The sequence below is a fragment of the Lutjanus erythropterus genome, chromosome 19 (assembly GCF_056507025.1).
Source record: "Lutjanus erythropterus isolate fLutEry1 chromosome 19, fLutEry1.hap2, whole genome shotgun sequence".
In the NCBI taxonomy this organism is placed as follows: domain Eukaryota; kingdom Metazoa; phylum Chordata; class Actinopteri; order Lutjaniformes; family Lutjanidae; genus Lutjanus; species Lutjanus erythropterus.
In genome coordinates this window covers 31,273,922-31,289,668 of record NC_139335.1, presented here as the reverse complement: position 1 = coordinate 31,289,668, position 15,747 = coordinate 31,273,922, and the positions used below count along the sequence as shown (strand labels likewise).

The 15,747-nt window shown below is 38.7% G+C and overlaps 1 protein-coding gene and 1 pseudogene across 1 annotated transcript in view; both read left to right on the top strand.

Annotated features, from left to right (window-relative positions):
* Positions 1–9,391, top strand: part of LOC146310123 (scavenger receptor cysteine-rich domain-containing protein DMBT1-like) — a 57,869-nt gene extending 48,478 nt beyond the window's left edge. Inside the window, 3 exon segments of the mRNA XM_084744251.1 lie at positions 7,989–8,312; positions 9,078–9,157; positions 9,275–9,391. Coding sequence (XP_084600377.1) covers positions 7,989–8,312; positions 9,078–9,157; positions 9,275–9,391 — 521 coding nt within the window.
* On the top strand, positions 376–1,951 carry LOC146310124 (scavenger receptor cysteine-rich domain-containing group B protein pseudogene; annotated as a pseudogene).
* Positions 9,392–15,747: the final 6,356 nt, after the last annotated feature.

Here is a 15,747-nt window from a genome sequence, read left to right as displayed (position 1 = left end):
ATAAATGAAAAGTGTGTGTAATTAATGCAAATTTTTGTCATGCTCTATCTAGCAATAACTTTTTGTGTTCCATGACTAGGTGTCAGATTAGCTGGGTCTGGGTCGACTCAGTGTTCTGGAAGAGTTGAAATCTATTACAACACCTGGGGAACAGTCTGTGATGATGAGTGGGACTTAATTGATGCTGATGTGGTGTGCAGACAGTTGGGTTGTGGTACAGCACTGAATGCCCCGTGGTCGGCCCATTTTGGTGAAGGAACTGGACCAATCTGGCTTGATCATGTGGACTGTTCAGGAAGTGAAAGGTCTCTAACTGAGTGTCAGCACAGAGGATTTGGGACACACAACTGTTCACACAGTGAGGACGCTGGTGTGATGTGTTCAGGTGAGAAAAGTTTTAGATAAAGTATTTGTAGTAAATGTGTCCTTTTCTGTATAATTTAACTGCTCTGTCATCTCGTCATTGTGGCTTGTGATGTCACAGTCTGTCAGATAAAAAGATCTGCTAACCTCACCCTGCATATCTTACTCAAAGTCTGTGGGAGTGATCAACAGTATGTACATTATGTTTATCATAATTTTTGCTAAATGTGTCTTTTAAAATCACTTCCTGTCATATACAAATGACAAAAAGCAGCAATACTTTATTTGTCTTCTACAGGTCTTCAGACCAGATTAGCTGGGTCTGGATCTTCTCGTTGTTCTGGAAGAGTTGAAGTCTATTACAAAACCACCTGGGGAACAGTCTGTGATGACAACTGGGACTTAAATGATGCTGAAGTTGTGTGCAGACAGTTGGGTTGTGGTACAGCACTTAGAGCCCCTCAGTCGGCCCACTTTGGTGAAGGAACTGGACCAATCTGGCTTGATGATGTGGACTGTTCAGGAAGTGAAATTTCTCTAACTGAGTGTCAGCACAGAGGATTTGGGACACATCACTGTTCACACAGTGAGGACGCTGGTGTGGTGTGTTCAGGTGAGAAACCTTTTGGATAAAGTATTTTGAATAAATGTGTCCTTTTCTGTATAATCTATCAGCTCTTTCACCTCGTCATTGTGGCTTGTGATGTCTAGAGAAGAGCAGGTAACCTCACCGTGCAGCATGCTGTTCAAACTAAAGAGCAGAATAACAAGTGTGAAATGTTGCTCCATAATTAAACTGTAATGTAGGTGACCAAGTTTCTCACAAATATTTGATCTAATGTGAAAGGTGTTGTTTATTTCTGGCAGTATTTGTAAATAATGTTAAGAATGTAAATTATTCTGAAATTTTGCCAAATGTTTCTTACAAAAGCACTTACTCTCACGACCAAATACCAATCAATCAATCAATCAATCAATCAATCAATCAATCAATCAATGAGTCAATCAAAGATTAGTTTTATTCAGCAATTAATTGTGTTCTGTGTTCTGAATATAGGTGACATGATCAGATTAGTTGGGTCTGGGTCGACACTGTAGTTTAAACTGTTATATAAGTGAAAAAGTTTGTTAAATGTTTTATCCACTGTGGAATGTCTTATACATTACTCACCATCTGTGTGAGTGATGAAACGTGTAACATTCATGTAAAATTTTTGTTGTGTTCTATATAGCAATAATACATCCTGTTCCATGACTAGGTGTCAGATTGGCTGGGTCTGGGTCGACTCAGTGTTCTGGAAGAGTTGAAGTCTATCACAACAACACCTGGGGAACAGTCTGTGATGACAACTGGGACTTAAATAATGCTGATGTGGTGTGCAGACAGTTGGGTTGTGGTACAGCACTGAGTGGCCTTAAGTCGGCCCACTTTGGTGAAGGAACTGGACCAATCTGGCTCAGTGATGTGGACTGTTCAGGAAGTGAAAGTTCTCTAACTGAGTGTCAGCACAGAGGATTTGGGACACACAACTGTTCACACAGTGAGGACGCTCGTGTGGTGTGTTCAGGTGAGAAAACTTTTGGATAAAGTATTGTGAATGATTTCTGTATAATTGAACAGCTCTGTCACATCATTATTGGGGCTCATCATGTCAGAGCTGTTCAGATGCAGCAGACTTGATTTTAAGATAAAAGCTGTCAGATGTCAACTTACAGCTCTGGCAGTTGTGAAAAAGACATGAAAAGTTACTTGTCTTATACAGAGTTATTATTTTCAGAAGAAATACCAATTGTGTTAACTGCAACAAATTTAACTACCTAACCTGCTACAAGCTTGAGGCAGCTGGATTCATGAGAATAACAGTTCTTATTTTAATATGTTAACTAGTAATGATTGTTGTTACTTTCTGCACACGTAAAAATTTGTAGCCTAAACAACAAATACATCTTAAAAAGTTCTAATATTTCATCATTTAAAATGTGCATCATATCGTGTGTCTTCAGGTCTTTTCCTCTATGTTGTTGATACTCTTGAGTCTCTCTAGGCTAGCTGCCAAATCCAAACAAAGAAAAGTCTCAGAGGAAAATAGAGAATTTAATAGTTACAGCTCCAGTCAGATTTCTTTTTCTTTTTCTTTTGATAAAGGTTGTAGATAAGTGGTCTAGGCTACACAGCAATCTCTGTCTTGTGGACTACATATGTCTGATGTGTCACATTGCCATGCTCCTTTATCAGATTATAAATTGATTTCTATACATTTAGTTGGTTCCAAAGAGAATAAGAGTAAACTATGTGGGCACTGAAAGCTAAAAAATAACTTAATTTAACACAAAACCTTTCAAGATTCAGTGAAAGAAATGGCAGAAAATTTATATTTGGATGGTATTCTTGCACAGATTAGACAAAGAAAAGATCTGGTAACCACACCCTGCAGCATGCTTTTGGAATTAAAGAGCAGAATTAAACTAAATTTAATTTAATCTAACCAGATTTTGATTTAACTGTTGTGTAATTGAAAAAGTTTATCAGGTTTTAATCTAGTGTGTAAAGTGTTACTCTTACTCACAGTCTGTGTAAAAGTCTGTACATTACTGTGTATGACTGTATGTCTTTTCTTTCAATAGTCATCCACATCAGATTAGCTGGGTCTGGGTCGACTCAGTGCTCTGGAAGAGTTGAAGTCTATTACAACAACATCTGGGGAACAGTCTGTGATGATGAGTGGGACTTAAATGATGCTGAAGTTGTGTGCAGAGAGTTGGGTTGTGGTACAGCGCTGTACACCACAAATTCATCCATTTTTGGTGAAGGAACTGGACTAATCTGGCTTGATGAAGTGGACTGTTCAGGAAGTGAAAGTTTTCTAAGTGAGTGTCAGCACAGAGGATTTGGGACACACAACTGTTACCATTTTGAGGACGCTGGTGTGGTGTGTTCAGGTGAGAAAACATCTTGGATCATTTACAGAATATCAAATCACTGTAAACATACTGTTTTACATGTCTATCATCCAATAATTGTGTCTTATAATGTGTGTCAGTTGACACAGCAGTAAACTAGAAAACAATAAGTAACCACACTCTGCAGCCAACCATGTCTTCTAGAAATTACATTTTTATACAATCAATTTACCAGCTGAGGTGGAGGAGCTGGAAAGTATGGCAAGCGGTTTTAACATTTAATGGCTAAGCTGGATATGAATTGCAGATATCTGTAATTCAATTCTTCCTATTCAAAAATAACTTTTCAGATATCCACAACATGATTCTTCCTATTGACTATTTTGAATAGTCATAATTCCAGTTCAAGATATCTACAGTGTTATGGGTGAAGGGTGAAGACATCTTCAACTGGAACTGCGACTAGTCAAAATTATGTTGTAGATATCTGTAACTGGGATTAGGGATAGTTGTAATTCAGATGTAGATATCTTCAATGTGAGTTGTGGATATTTGATCTGTAATGACGAACCCCATACACATGAATGGGGAAAGTGATGTCATTTGTCCTTGTAAGAATGATGTGGATATCTGAAATGTTCTTTTTAAATCAGAAGATTTGAATTACAGATATCTGCAATACATATCCAGCCTAGATATTAAATGTTAAAATGGCTTGCCATCGGAAAGTGTTGCTGAAGAGAAGGACGTCATGTTCGCCCTGCTGCCACCACAACCTGACTGATTATAAGTGGAAGAAAATGGATGAATGGATGAATCACCAACTATCAGAGACATGGGTTAGACAGAGACGAGATTTTGTTTTGACCTTTTCTTTTCCTCTGGACATAATCCAGGTGGAAATTAATTATACAAACACTTCAGCAATATACAAATGTAATTTCTAGGACACATGGTTTCTGCAGCACATGTTCATCATTTCAGAGCAGAGTGTCTAAAAGTGAATATGTTGCTTGATCCACAACAAATGCAACTGTATTTTAAAGAGAATGGATTTACACAGTGTTAGCTATGGTTAACATACTCATTATAACTAACAAAAGCCTATTTCTTTGGCTGTGAGTATTAGGGGTTTGGGCTGATGGTCAATGCCATCATCCTTCACCGATGACTGACAGTCACTGACCACTGACAAGTGGTGGACAAAGTACTCAACCCCAGTACTTGAGTCAAAGTATAGATACTCCTGGTCAAATATTACTCAACTACAAGTAAAAGTTGCTCAGTCACAATTTTACTTGAGTTAAAGTAGTAGAGTATTTGGTTTTAAAAATACTTAAGTATTCAAAAGTACGTTTTTAAAAATACTTAAGTATTCACAAGTACAAATTACAAAGTACATTTTCTAATACCAATGTATGCTGTATTGTTTTCATGATGCATTTACAGAAGCTTGTAACTCTCTGAAACCACCTGATGATGCACTGACCTGCTTGCAGAACCACTCTGCTACACAAAGCCTATAGAAACAACTATAAAAACTTCAGTATAAAATACAATCAAAAACAAAAAGGGCAGATATTCAATTTCTGATGTAACTGTATTAAAATCACATCACAAAATTAGATTGAAGCTAACTGTAAGGAGTTCTCCAAGTCTGTTAAATAACTGAGATTTCTTTCTGTCTTCAGAGGCAGTATATACATGAATTATGCTGTATTTTTCATCTTGATAAAAACAATCCAACTTTAAAAGCTACCTGGAATAATTAATAATTATAATAACATCTTGAGATTTAATTTAGTCTTTCTCCTGCCGTCACCATTACTGCTTTTTGTTTGAATGAAAGAGGGAGAGTTTGCTTGTTCTTGTTAGTGCGTCTGGACGTATTTCTGCTTTTACATCAGTCCCATTTGAGAGGAGGTACTGTGATTGGTTTCCTTCTGTGAGGAACACAGCATGTGACCAACTGCATTTTAGAAAAGCAAAAACACCAAAAGCTGACTTCAATGATGTGCTCAGTCAAAAAGTAACAACAACCTTCCTAGAAATGTAGTGGAGTCAAAAGTACAATATTTGTCTTTGAAATGTAGTGGAGTGAAAGTCAGAAGTTTCCAAAAAAAACAAATACTCAAGTAAAGTACAGATACTCAAAAAATGTACTTAAGTACAGTACTCAAGTAAATGTACTTCGTTACTGTCCTCCACTGCCACTGACACACCATTGTAACATCATGATTTAAAAAACTTCTGTGTTTTAAGGTAGTGTGTCCCCTCAGAGTTGCCATAAGGCAGGAGTTTTGCTCTGTTTTTGACTTGTAGAAGAAGAAGATGTTGCTGCATCAATGTTCCGTCTCCATGTCCTCCATGTTCTTACTAAAGCTGCCCAGTTAGGAGAAAAAGACTCTTGATCAAATTGGTGACAGTGTCATTGCTTTTCTGTGGGATGCTGTCAGTGTGTGTCTTTCAACCATGCTGCTGTTTTCTTAGCTTAGCTTCCTAATTTTTTGTTCCATTTTTATGATTAGAAAGTTTAGTAATAGGACGGTAGATCAGACTTGATTATTTTTTGATATTTCGTTTACATGTTTTATAGCATTGTAGTTACTGTTATTACTGCTACTGGCTAGCTGGCTAGCTATATGCTAATGCCTGGCTCATATATGACTGATCGATGATGATGATCAGAGTGACAAGAAATTAACCTTTCCGTTTTATGGCTAATAAGACGGTAGATCGGATCTAACTTTATTTATCATTTTGTTTGCATGTTGTTTCAAACTAGATGAGAGAAAGCTGAGCATCCTCAACTTCAATGGAGTGTATGTATGTATGTTAAACACGACAACCCCTTGCAGACTACGGTGGCTCCAAGAGTCAAAACTCTCACAGAAAACAGTCCATCTATGTTATGTGATGTAGACTTGCAAAGTCAGAAGAAAATGATTCTGGCTCTGAAGAATATTTGTTTTTTTCTACTTTGAATGTTATGTTAAAATACCCACTATGAAGATTGTGATTGTCACAACTTTGTGTTACTTTCCACTTATTATAGCTCAGTGGTTATGTGTGCAATACATATTACATATTTTTGTTGTTGAAAGGGAGCTTAGCTTAACAGAAGGTTCACATAGTTAAGCTGTTGTAGTGTGATACCACTATGTTGAGGTTTATGCTAGAATTGGTTCTTGGGGTATGGGGGGTGGGTAGGTGTTTTTGGTTTTCAGATTGTCTGTCTGTTTTCCTGTTTTTTTAATGTTATCCTCTGTCATAGAAAGTTGCAATATAATTCCCTTTTTGATGTGAGTAAAACCAAATGGAGTTTTTCCCGTTTTGTGATTAATGACTAATCTAAATGTTAGAGGAGAAAGGCCTAAATAGTGCAACTAAAAGGTGAAAGGTCTCGGTCCATTTAAAAAAACTAAAAGCAGATATCATTCCCACCTACGCAGGGGTTAGATAGGACAAATATTTCATTCTTAATTTCAATTAAAGTCAAGGGGTGCTGCCATCCTGATAAGCAAGAAAATTACTTTTACTTTCTCTCATATTTCTGCAGATCCTCAGTGCAGATTTGTTCTAGTTACTGGGCATCTCTACAATATCCCACTTATTTTGGCTAGTATTTATGCTCCAAATTCTGACGATGAGCGATTCTTCTCAAAATTCTTCACCTCTGTTCCTAATTTAAATTCACACAGTTTGATTCTAGGAGGTGAGGCACTCTTGCATTGTGTAGATTAACGATGATTCACTCTCAGTCACTATCTGGCTTGGGCCGCCGTTTATTTAGGCACTGGTGAACAGCAAATTAGCGTCCACAGCCAGCTCTCATTAAACATGCAACTCAAGATGCACTGAAACAAAACGTAACAAAACATATCAGACTTGCGTCTAATCAAGTAGCTACATCACCTGGATTAGCCGCGAGGTAACAGTTAACAAGCTAACAAAGTTAACTACACAGCAACCTGCACAGCAAACTGGAGAAACTCAGATTAACACTCTGTGGCTCTGCCAATAAATTTGAGAAAATGTGGTGTCCCTTCATGGTTTAGGCTGAATCTAAGGTTTAGATCTCCTCTCATGCACTTCTCAATCATATTGACATTGTCATCATTGTCATTATTGGTTTTTTTTTCTTTTTTTTGATATACCACATCAGTGAATCTTGCCACACTGAACTCTTTTTTAAAGTTATTTTTTTGGGGGCATTTTTGCCTTTAATGATAGTGACAGCTGAAGGTATGACAGGAAAGGGGGGGTGAAGAGACAGGGGATGACATGCAGCAAATGGGCCGGAGGTGGGATTTGAACCGGCGGCTGTTGCAGAGGACTAAGAGCCTCAGGACATGGTGCGCACGCCCTACCGACTGAGCTATAGGGGCGCCCCGCCACACTGAGCTCTTAAGCAACTTGACACCCCCCTCTTTTTTTCCTGTATGTTTGTGTTTTGTTGCTGTTGTTGTTATTTTGGTTCTTATCCTTTGGTGGAATGTCTTAAAATTTATTTATTTATCAATTTTTAGGTTGTTTTCCCCTTTAGTTAATGGGAAAAACTTGAAAATGTTATCTCTTTTGTACGTATGTATGGAAGTTACTTATCTGAAGCTCAATAAACACAATAATAAAAAAGAAAAAAACAAAGTTTAGTAATATTTGTCTTGTTGTGCATTGGTCTTCATCATATATTTTCTTCATATTCTTTACCCTTTTTTACCCAGTGCCACTGCAGCAGCCCAGCATCTCCCTGACATCTCCTAACAGAGGGTTGGTCTGGGGTCCTGAAGGTGCAGAGGTCACCAGGGGTTACAGCTTCATCATCACCTGCTCCATTAACTCCAGCTATCCTGGAGGTGTTTTCTCTCTCATCTTCTCTGGCTCCAACATCACTGACACCAAGCCAGCAGTCAACCACTCAGCCTCCTTCAACTTCCCTGTAGCTGAGTATGAAGACCAGGGAAACTACAGCTGTGTGTATGAAGTCACACTGTCCTCAAGGAAATTCACTTCTCCTGAAACAGCAACAATGAGCGTCACCATAAAATGTAAGTAGCCAGAACTGAAGCTTTGTTTTAATTCATGTGTGGACAAGAACTGAATGATGCATAAGCCACTGATGGGGGCACCGTCAATGTCTGCTGCTCATACTAGTATTTCTATGCTTTGTCTCTTTGAAGCATTTGCATGTGCATTAAAATCTAGTTTTTGATGCTGGAACAGTGAAGAGAAGTTCAGGTAGAACATGTTTGACCATGTTGGTTCAAAGTACAGGGGATAATTTATCCCAGGATTAAATTTAGATGGGAAAATCCAATTATTGTATTGTACTACATATGTATTTTTTATATATGCATATGTATATATAGTTGAGCCAAAATTTTGCCAGATGCACCAAAAATATTCCAGTCCTGATGTATTTTTCATCAACAAGATGCATATGTGCAGTGAGTCCTCAGAGCAGACAAGTGAAGTTGTCTAGTGGCAGTAAATGTACAGTTTACCCATGAATAAACACTGCAGAAATGTTCCTGTGTCCTGCTTCCCACATGCACATATGGCTAAATCAAAAGCATTTCCTAATATTGTAATAAAACACAGTTGTGTTCCAAATTTCAAGGGTACAAGGCGCCTGTGGCCAACAGACTCATTTCTTACTATCTGCATTTCCAGTATTGAACCATTAGTCTTAAATGTGACAATGTGGATTTATGTTGGTGCAAAAGAAACAAGTAACCAACAGATCACAGTATTTCACAATATATTATATCATAATGTGTGTGTACTCATCATGTAAATCTCTGATCCAACAGTTTATGGAAGTATAATCAGACATGTTACTGTGCTGTTTATTCTGCTGTTGGTGATCATCATCCTTTATTTCTGCTACAAGGTACTGTGTACATCTTTGTTCCTCACAGGCTAAAATCCACAGTTCATTCTGTGAATAATAACTGGAAGAGAGGAGAGATGCAACCAATGACATGTGCATGCTGTTATGTCTCTCCAGGCCAGAAGAGGGCAGAAGAAATCAAGCCAACAGGAGACGACTGAGGTGGATTATCAGAACCTTGATGATGTTGGAGCTGAAGGAGGGCCTGCTGAGGAGGAAGAAACCCAGCAGTAGGACCTACAATGAGCTTGTGCTCCTTCCAGGTGGATTTCTTAGCTGCCACACAACCGTCTGTCAGCTCAGTGATGGATTTGACATTTTCATATTGCAGAAGAGAAGTGTGCTTGAATCAATGGAACAAATATACATGATAACAGCTCAAATGATTTGATGAATAAAACCATAACTTGGTTTGAAAATGATGCAGATATGCTGAGCACACTGCTGTTTATATGTACAGATGTTATATGTAATTGTTTGTGTATGTACATGCTAAAGTGTGCAGAGTGACTTTTTGATTTATACACAATATAAAAAGTCTTTAGTGCAGCATTGATCAGATATATTGATCTGTTATTACTCATGACTCATAACTTCTTATTTTGAACTGTAATTAATTAACCCTGTAATAATTTTTGGCAATTTTCTTTGTTTTTCATCACATTTTGTGTTTTCACTTATTTTGAAGGAAACTTTTGAGAGATGTTATTTTGATTTTACTCTGTTTAAACGTAGAATCAGTAGGATTTGTCTGAGCTGTTCATAAACACACCATAAAGATACCAGGATGTTAAATACCAACGTTTTGAGTTTGTCAAGTGTCCTGAGAACAGCAAAATAATGATAAAAATGGTGAAATACAGACAGAAGGCAGGTTCTCTGCAGACACAGACACCACCACACACTTCTAGTCCATCATAAGTGATGATTGAGAGCCATCATGTTTCTATGAGTCTATGTGTTGTTTTGAAAGAAAATGTTGCATTTTATACCTTCAATAAAACACAATACATAAAGGCATGAAGCCATACCTCTGACTTGTTTCTATTTTTGCTTCACTCACAAACTGTATGTTCAGACTCTTTAAACTCTCACACTAAGTGACTGTAAAGTAAAAATTCCCTCTGACATTTTTCAGGATGTCCTTAACTTGATGTATTTATATGTATGGAGGACACAGCTTGAGAGGACTGTGTTACATTGTCTTTTAGTCTATAGTTGTTGACTGGGTGTGTAAAATGAGGGGACAAACTCTCAGTCCTTTGCTCTAAATCCAAACACTTGCACAGCTGGTTTGAGGTGTCTCCAGACTGCAGATAGAGAATAATGATGAGTAAAAAATATTCCTGAGGACAGGATTCACCTCAAGACTAAAAGTGTTAAATGGAGTGTATATGTAGAACTTTTCTACCTGAACTGTCAAAGTGTCTTACAGTTGAGCTTCTATTACTCCCAATGTCTCTTACTCTGATGTTCTTCACCTGCAACAAGATACTTTTAACCTGTTTTATCCCACTACCCTGTCTGAACCTGAAACTAGAAACAGTAGTACAGATAAGAGTACAAACAACAAAACAACAACAAAGTTCTTACAAAAAGTAATGGAATTTATCGTGTCCCTGTTAGATTTATGTTTTTAACACTTCCTTATCTAATGCTTGTGTCCCTGATGACTTTAAAACTGAATGTGTGAGCCCACTGCTAAAAGAAAAAGAAATAGAATGGATCCCTCCCTCAAAACTATAGACTAACCTCCAAGTCACCTTTTACATTAAAAAAGGAAAGAGAAAGAAAAAAGTGTTCAAGCCATTTCTTTCTGCACTAGAAAATAACATTTTTGGCTGCTGATGGCAGCAGGTTCTCACAGGGTGGGGTGACTGGATGAATATATTGTCTCTCGATGATGATCTGGTTGATTTTTGGGGTAATATTTGTCATTTTATTTAGCTAATGTAATGGTCTGATGAATGGTCGGTCATCCAGCAGCACAGTACACACACACTCAGTGCTCTGAGCTGTGTGAGGAGTGAGAGGTGAACAGCCTGCAAAGCTGGACACTTTGTTCTCTTTTCATGCAGTGAATTAAGGATTTAATTTGACCAAGTCAGTGTTAGTGATTGTTGGAAGAGTGGACAGACTAATGATGCTTTTCAGCTGAGTTTTAATGACGTGTGTTTTACGAGGAGGTAACGAGCCAGTTAAGTTCGTCTTAGTCTGGTAAAAAGAGAGAAACTTGAATTCAGAGACTGTGTTGTTCTATTTGTCTGTTTAAAAAGGACAATTGATGTGAGAATATTTAAATTTCTTCAAAGTTTATGTCTTTATTTTGTTTGTTGGGTGTAGTGAACCTATGCAGTGTATGTAACGTAGTGAATTCACCATTTGCACACATCTCCCAGCTGAGACTCCAGAGGATGGGAGGAGGTGCGAGGGGAGACAAAGATGTCCCCAGTCACCAATGGATGGTCTGGCTATGGAATATTTTAACAATTGCCCAACCCTCCATTTTCAGCCCTTGTGCTCCTGGAACTTAGCGCAGCCTTTGACACGATTGATTACAGCATCTTGTTAGACAGGCTGAGACACTGTGTGGGGATATCTGGTACAGTGTTAGAGTGGTTTTCATCCAGGCCCAGACTGACTAATCTGGACAAACGGATTCCTGGTTAATCAATATTAATATAAAGAATGTAAAGAAATTGCAGTGCTGCTACAAGGCTGAGACTGCCAACTGACTTTGCACTTCTACTTCAGTAACAGTCATGCCAAAAAGGGAGGATGCTTCTCAAAACACATCCAATACTAATAAAAGCACACAGGCTTTTTAAATCACATAGACTCGATGAGTCAATGTTCAGCTAGTCAGTTCCTCTGATGAGACTTCCAAAGTTAACAAGCCTCTCCACAGGCGTATTGACTCGTAGAAAGATCTGATCGTGGGGAATTTGTCATACATTCATCTCAAAACCCAACTTGAGATTTCAGTGTCTGCTGATACCATATAGGCCTGTGTCTGTCCTCTGTCTCAGAAGATAAAAGTCATCCTCAGTGTCCTCTCTGGTGGTGCAGTAGTGAAAATGCAGTAAAACTCCAACAGAATGGTATGATAATGTGTTACGTTGCTCATTACAACAGGAGAGTAATCTCAGGACTCTAATGCAAAAAAGCAAACAAACAATACAAAAGGACAAAGTAACAAAATTCTCCATCCACATGTTGTGATGTATTTAATGGAGCACAGAAAACCTCAAAACGTCTTCAAGAGGTTCATTATTACAGCCTCATCAGGCTTCACCATGTTTGCTGCTGTCAGAAACCTTTGACTCTTTTTCTATGGGGCAACTTTTAACTCTTCTTCTTTGACTCTGAGTGGCGCTCTCTGGTGGATGTTTTGCTCAACATCCATGCCAACATAAAGGACACATGAGAGTATGTGTTACACTTATAAGACTGACGTTGTGGCCAATCGTTTGTGTAACACATTATTTTTTATTCCTGTAGGAACAGTAGCAAAAATACATAAATATCAGTCCTCAGCGTCTGTGTTGTTTTTGCATTACTCATGTGCTGTCCTCACTAAAAGTTGTTGCAGGCAACGTATTTTTCAGCCATACAGCCGGCTTAACATTATACTTTTCCATAATTGTTTCCTCCAAGGAACAGGCAGGTTGTTGTGTTTGGCAGAATTTAATGAAGGGAAAGATATTTCATTTTGTAAAACTGCAAAAGAACACAAAATACAGAGGAGTAAATACCTTTGTAAGTACTTAATAACATGTCTAGTAATAATTTGTCACAGCTCCATTCTTCCAGTTTCCCTCCTGTCCCTCTGCTTCAGTATAATTCCACTCTCCCTGTCTCTGCTCCACTCTACCTGCCAGCCACTCCCACCTCGTCAGCCCAACTCCACTCACCTGCAAACACAGCAGCAGGTCATTCCTAATCAGCCCTGCATATAACCTCTCCAGCTCGCTCACTCCTTGCCAGATTGTTCTACTGCATTCATGCAAGACTTTCCAGCGTTCTTTTCCTGCCTGATCTCCCGTTGACAACCCTGCCTGCCTCTGACCAGCCTACCTTGCCTGTCTCCCGGAAAACTTGCCAGCCTTCTGTCCCCGACCACGAGTTCTGCCTCGGCGTCTCCTGTTTCTGTCAGCTCTTCCGGCTCCGACTCCTCCGCCTGGTCCCGATTTCCCCTCTGCACGCTCCTCGTCTGCTCCTCTGCCTCGTCGGACAGCTCTCCTGGTTTTGGATCCCTCGCCTCGTCGACTTTGCCTCCAGTAAGCCTCTCTCTATCACTCCTGCCTGCTGGAGAAGGGAACTGTACGGGTCTGGGGGCTCACGGCTTCTCCCTCGGTCCTGTGTCCAGGTTTGGCTCCGCCCATTCCTCACGTCAGACATCCAGAGACTGTGTGTGGGCTCCAGGTCCCAAGAAAGAACTTTTACCTGTGTTTGTGTGTCAGCTCGAGTTTCCTGTTTTGCTTGTGTAAAATTAAAGGGCCATTACCAACTGTCCCAGATTTCCAGAGTGCTGCTTTTGGGTCCTAAGAACACCCATCACATGATTAGTGAAACATTACTGACAAATTAATGCAAACAGCCGCTTAAAGGCATGTCAAAATATGTAATAAACGATGAAAGCACAATGGTAATTAGACCCAAAGTCAAGAAATAGTTACATAAACATACAAATATGAACATAAATAACAGATGACTTACAGATGAAGCTGTTTTGTGGACTTGGAGGCAAAGGATTAAGAGGATTGTCACACTTGTGCTCACTGTGCTTCCTGTTTCTCTATCAGTTCACTTCTCCCTCAGTGCAGATACCTGCAATCCCCACAAGGTGGTGCTACAAAACATAATGAAACCAAAACACTAATTCCAATACAACTCATTCTGTCTGACGTCTCACTCTACTAGTGACTGGTGTCTTCAAAACACACATTACAAGTTAAACAAATCAAATCAAATTACAGTCATGTGATCATGTAATGATTCATTATGTAAACAACCAAAAGTATTTATCTTCAATGAACTTCCTTTTTAAACTTAACTTAGATCTGTTTTTTTAAATCATCAGTATTATTGTCTTTGTCTTACTCAATGTTCACCAAAAACAACAATGCACTTCAATACTGGGATCATGTTTCCATATTATTTTGAAATGTAATAGCAAAATCCATGTTAAACACATCTTTTGCACTATTATTCTGAAAAACTCAGGAGAAATTGCCTCCATCCACATGTTGTGATGTATTTATTCCTGGCCTGCCATTAATCAGAGCCGCAATGCGTGCAGGCTTGATTATGGTTAGCATTTGTATCATTCACCTTCACTTATTCACACACAAATAAAGGTTTTGAAGCCTCTTAGCTGTTTCTAATGAGTTCAAATTTTAAATGGTGGGCAAGGTCTTTTAATCAAGTCTCTTTAATGTTACTGTCTCTGAAACTTCTTTTAATGTCTCTGAAGACACACAGAGCCACATATGGATGAATAAATCTGCAGCCTCTGAGAAATTCTGTGCCTGAACACAATACCTGTTAGACACAGCCAGTCTGTGTGTTTACCTTCATTAAATGGCCTGAATTCAACACCAGGCTGCTCCAGTATAACCACACAGACCACACACACACCAGACTGCAGTGCAAACACTGTTGTGCAACATTATTTACTACTATACTATACTACTAATTTCTACTATAATCATGTGACCATATAGGTGGTGAGATGCATTAAATTTGTTGCTAAAATAGTCAATCAATTTCTTTCTTTCTTATTTCAATCATCATTATAACTACCTGATGCAAAATCATACTTCATGTGTCTTTGGGTACAGATGTGGTGTGTGGTCATGTTGTGACACTGAATCATCAGAAAATTTCCCTACCCTTGTGGTACACCATATTAAACATGTTGCATACAGTGTCAGGTTTAATCAGTCACTTTCCCAGCTGTGTCCACAGACTGAAGAGGCTCTGTGGTTTAAGAAAAAAATAGTATGTGTTAAAAACACGGAGGTCTGGGTGTGAACTGCTACAACCTACAACTTCCTCTTCATTAATTAGATACAGAGCATGAAGGACAGTATGAGTGTAGCTGTCTCTGTCATTATGAACTCTCCTGTAATGTTTCTTATTTCACTGCAGCGATCATGAAACACTTTGTGTATTTGATGTTTTTTTTTATTTTTTTCAGGGTTACTGTAAATTAGTTATCATTTCAGGAGATACAAGATGACAACGTTATTTTATCCTCTTCTTATTATCATTATTATTTTGTTAACGTTCAACAAGAAGCATTAGGAACAAATATCATGTGAAAATAAGAATGCAAAGCTCTGAAACTAAAGTTTCTAAACTTTCCTCTGTGATGTCAGTGGGTCCAATGTCAGGTCCCATTCACAATGAACAGCAGCCTGTTACCCAGTTTCCACACATGTGCTGGCTTGGTTTGACTCAGTTTGACTCGGCTCGTCAGCCCAGCACGGCAGGGATTTGCATTTTCATCACAACAGGGCTACTCGCATGAAGGTGTGTCTTTAACTGAAGACGAGCAGCTTAGCTTGAGTCGAGCAGCTGTAAAA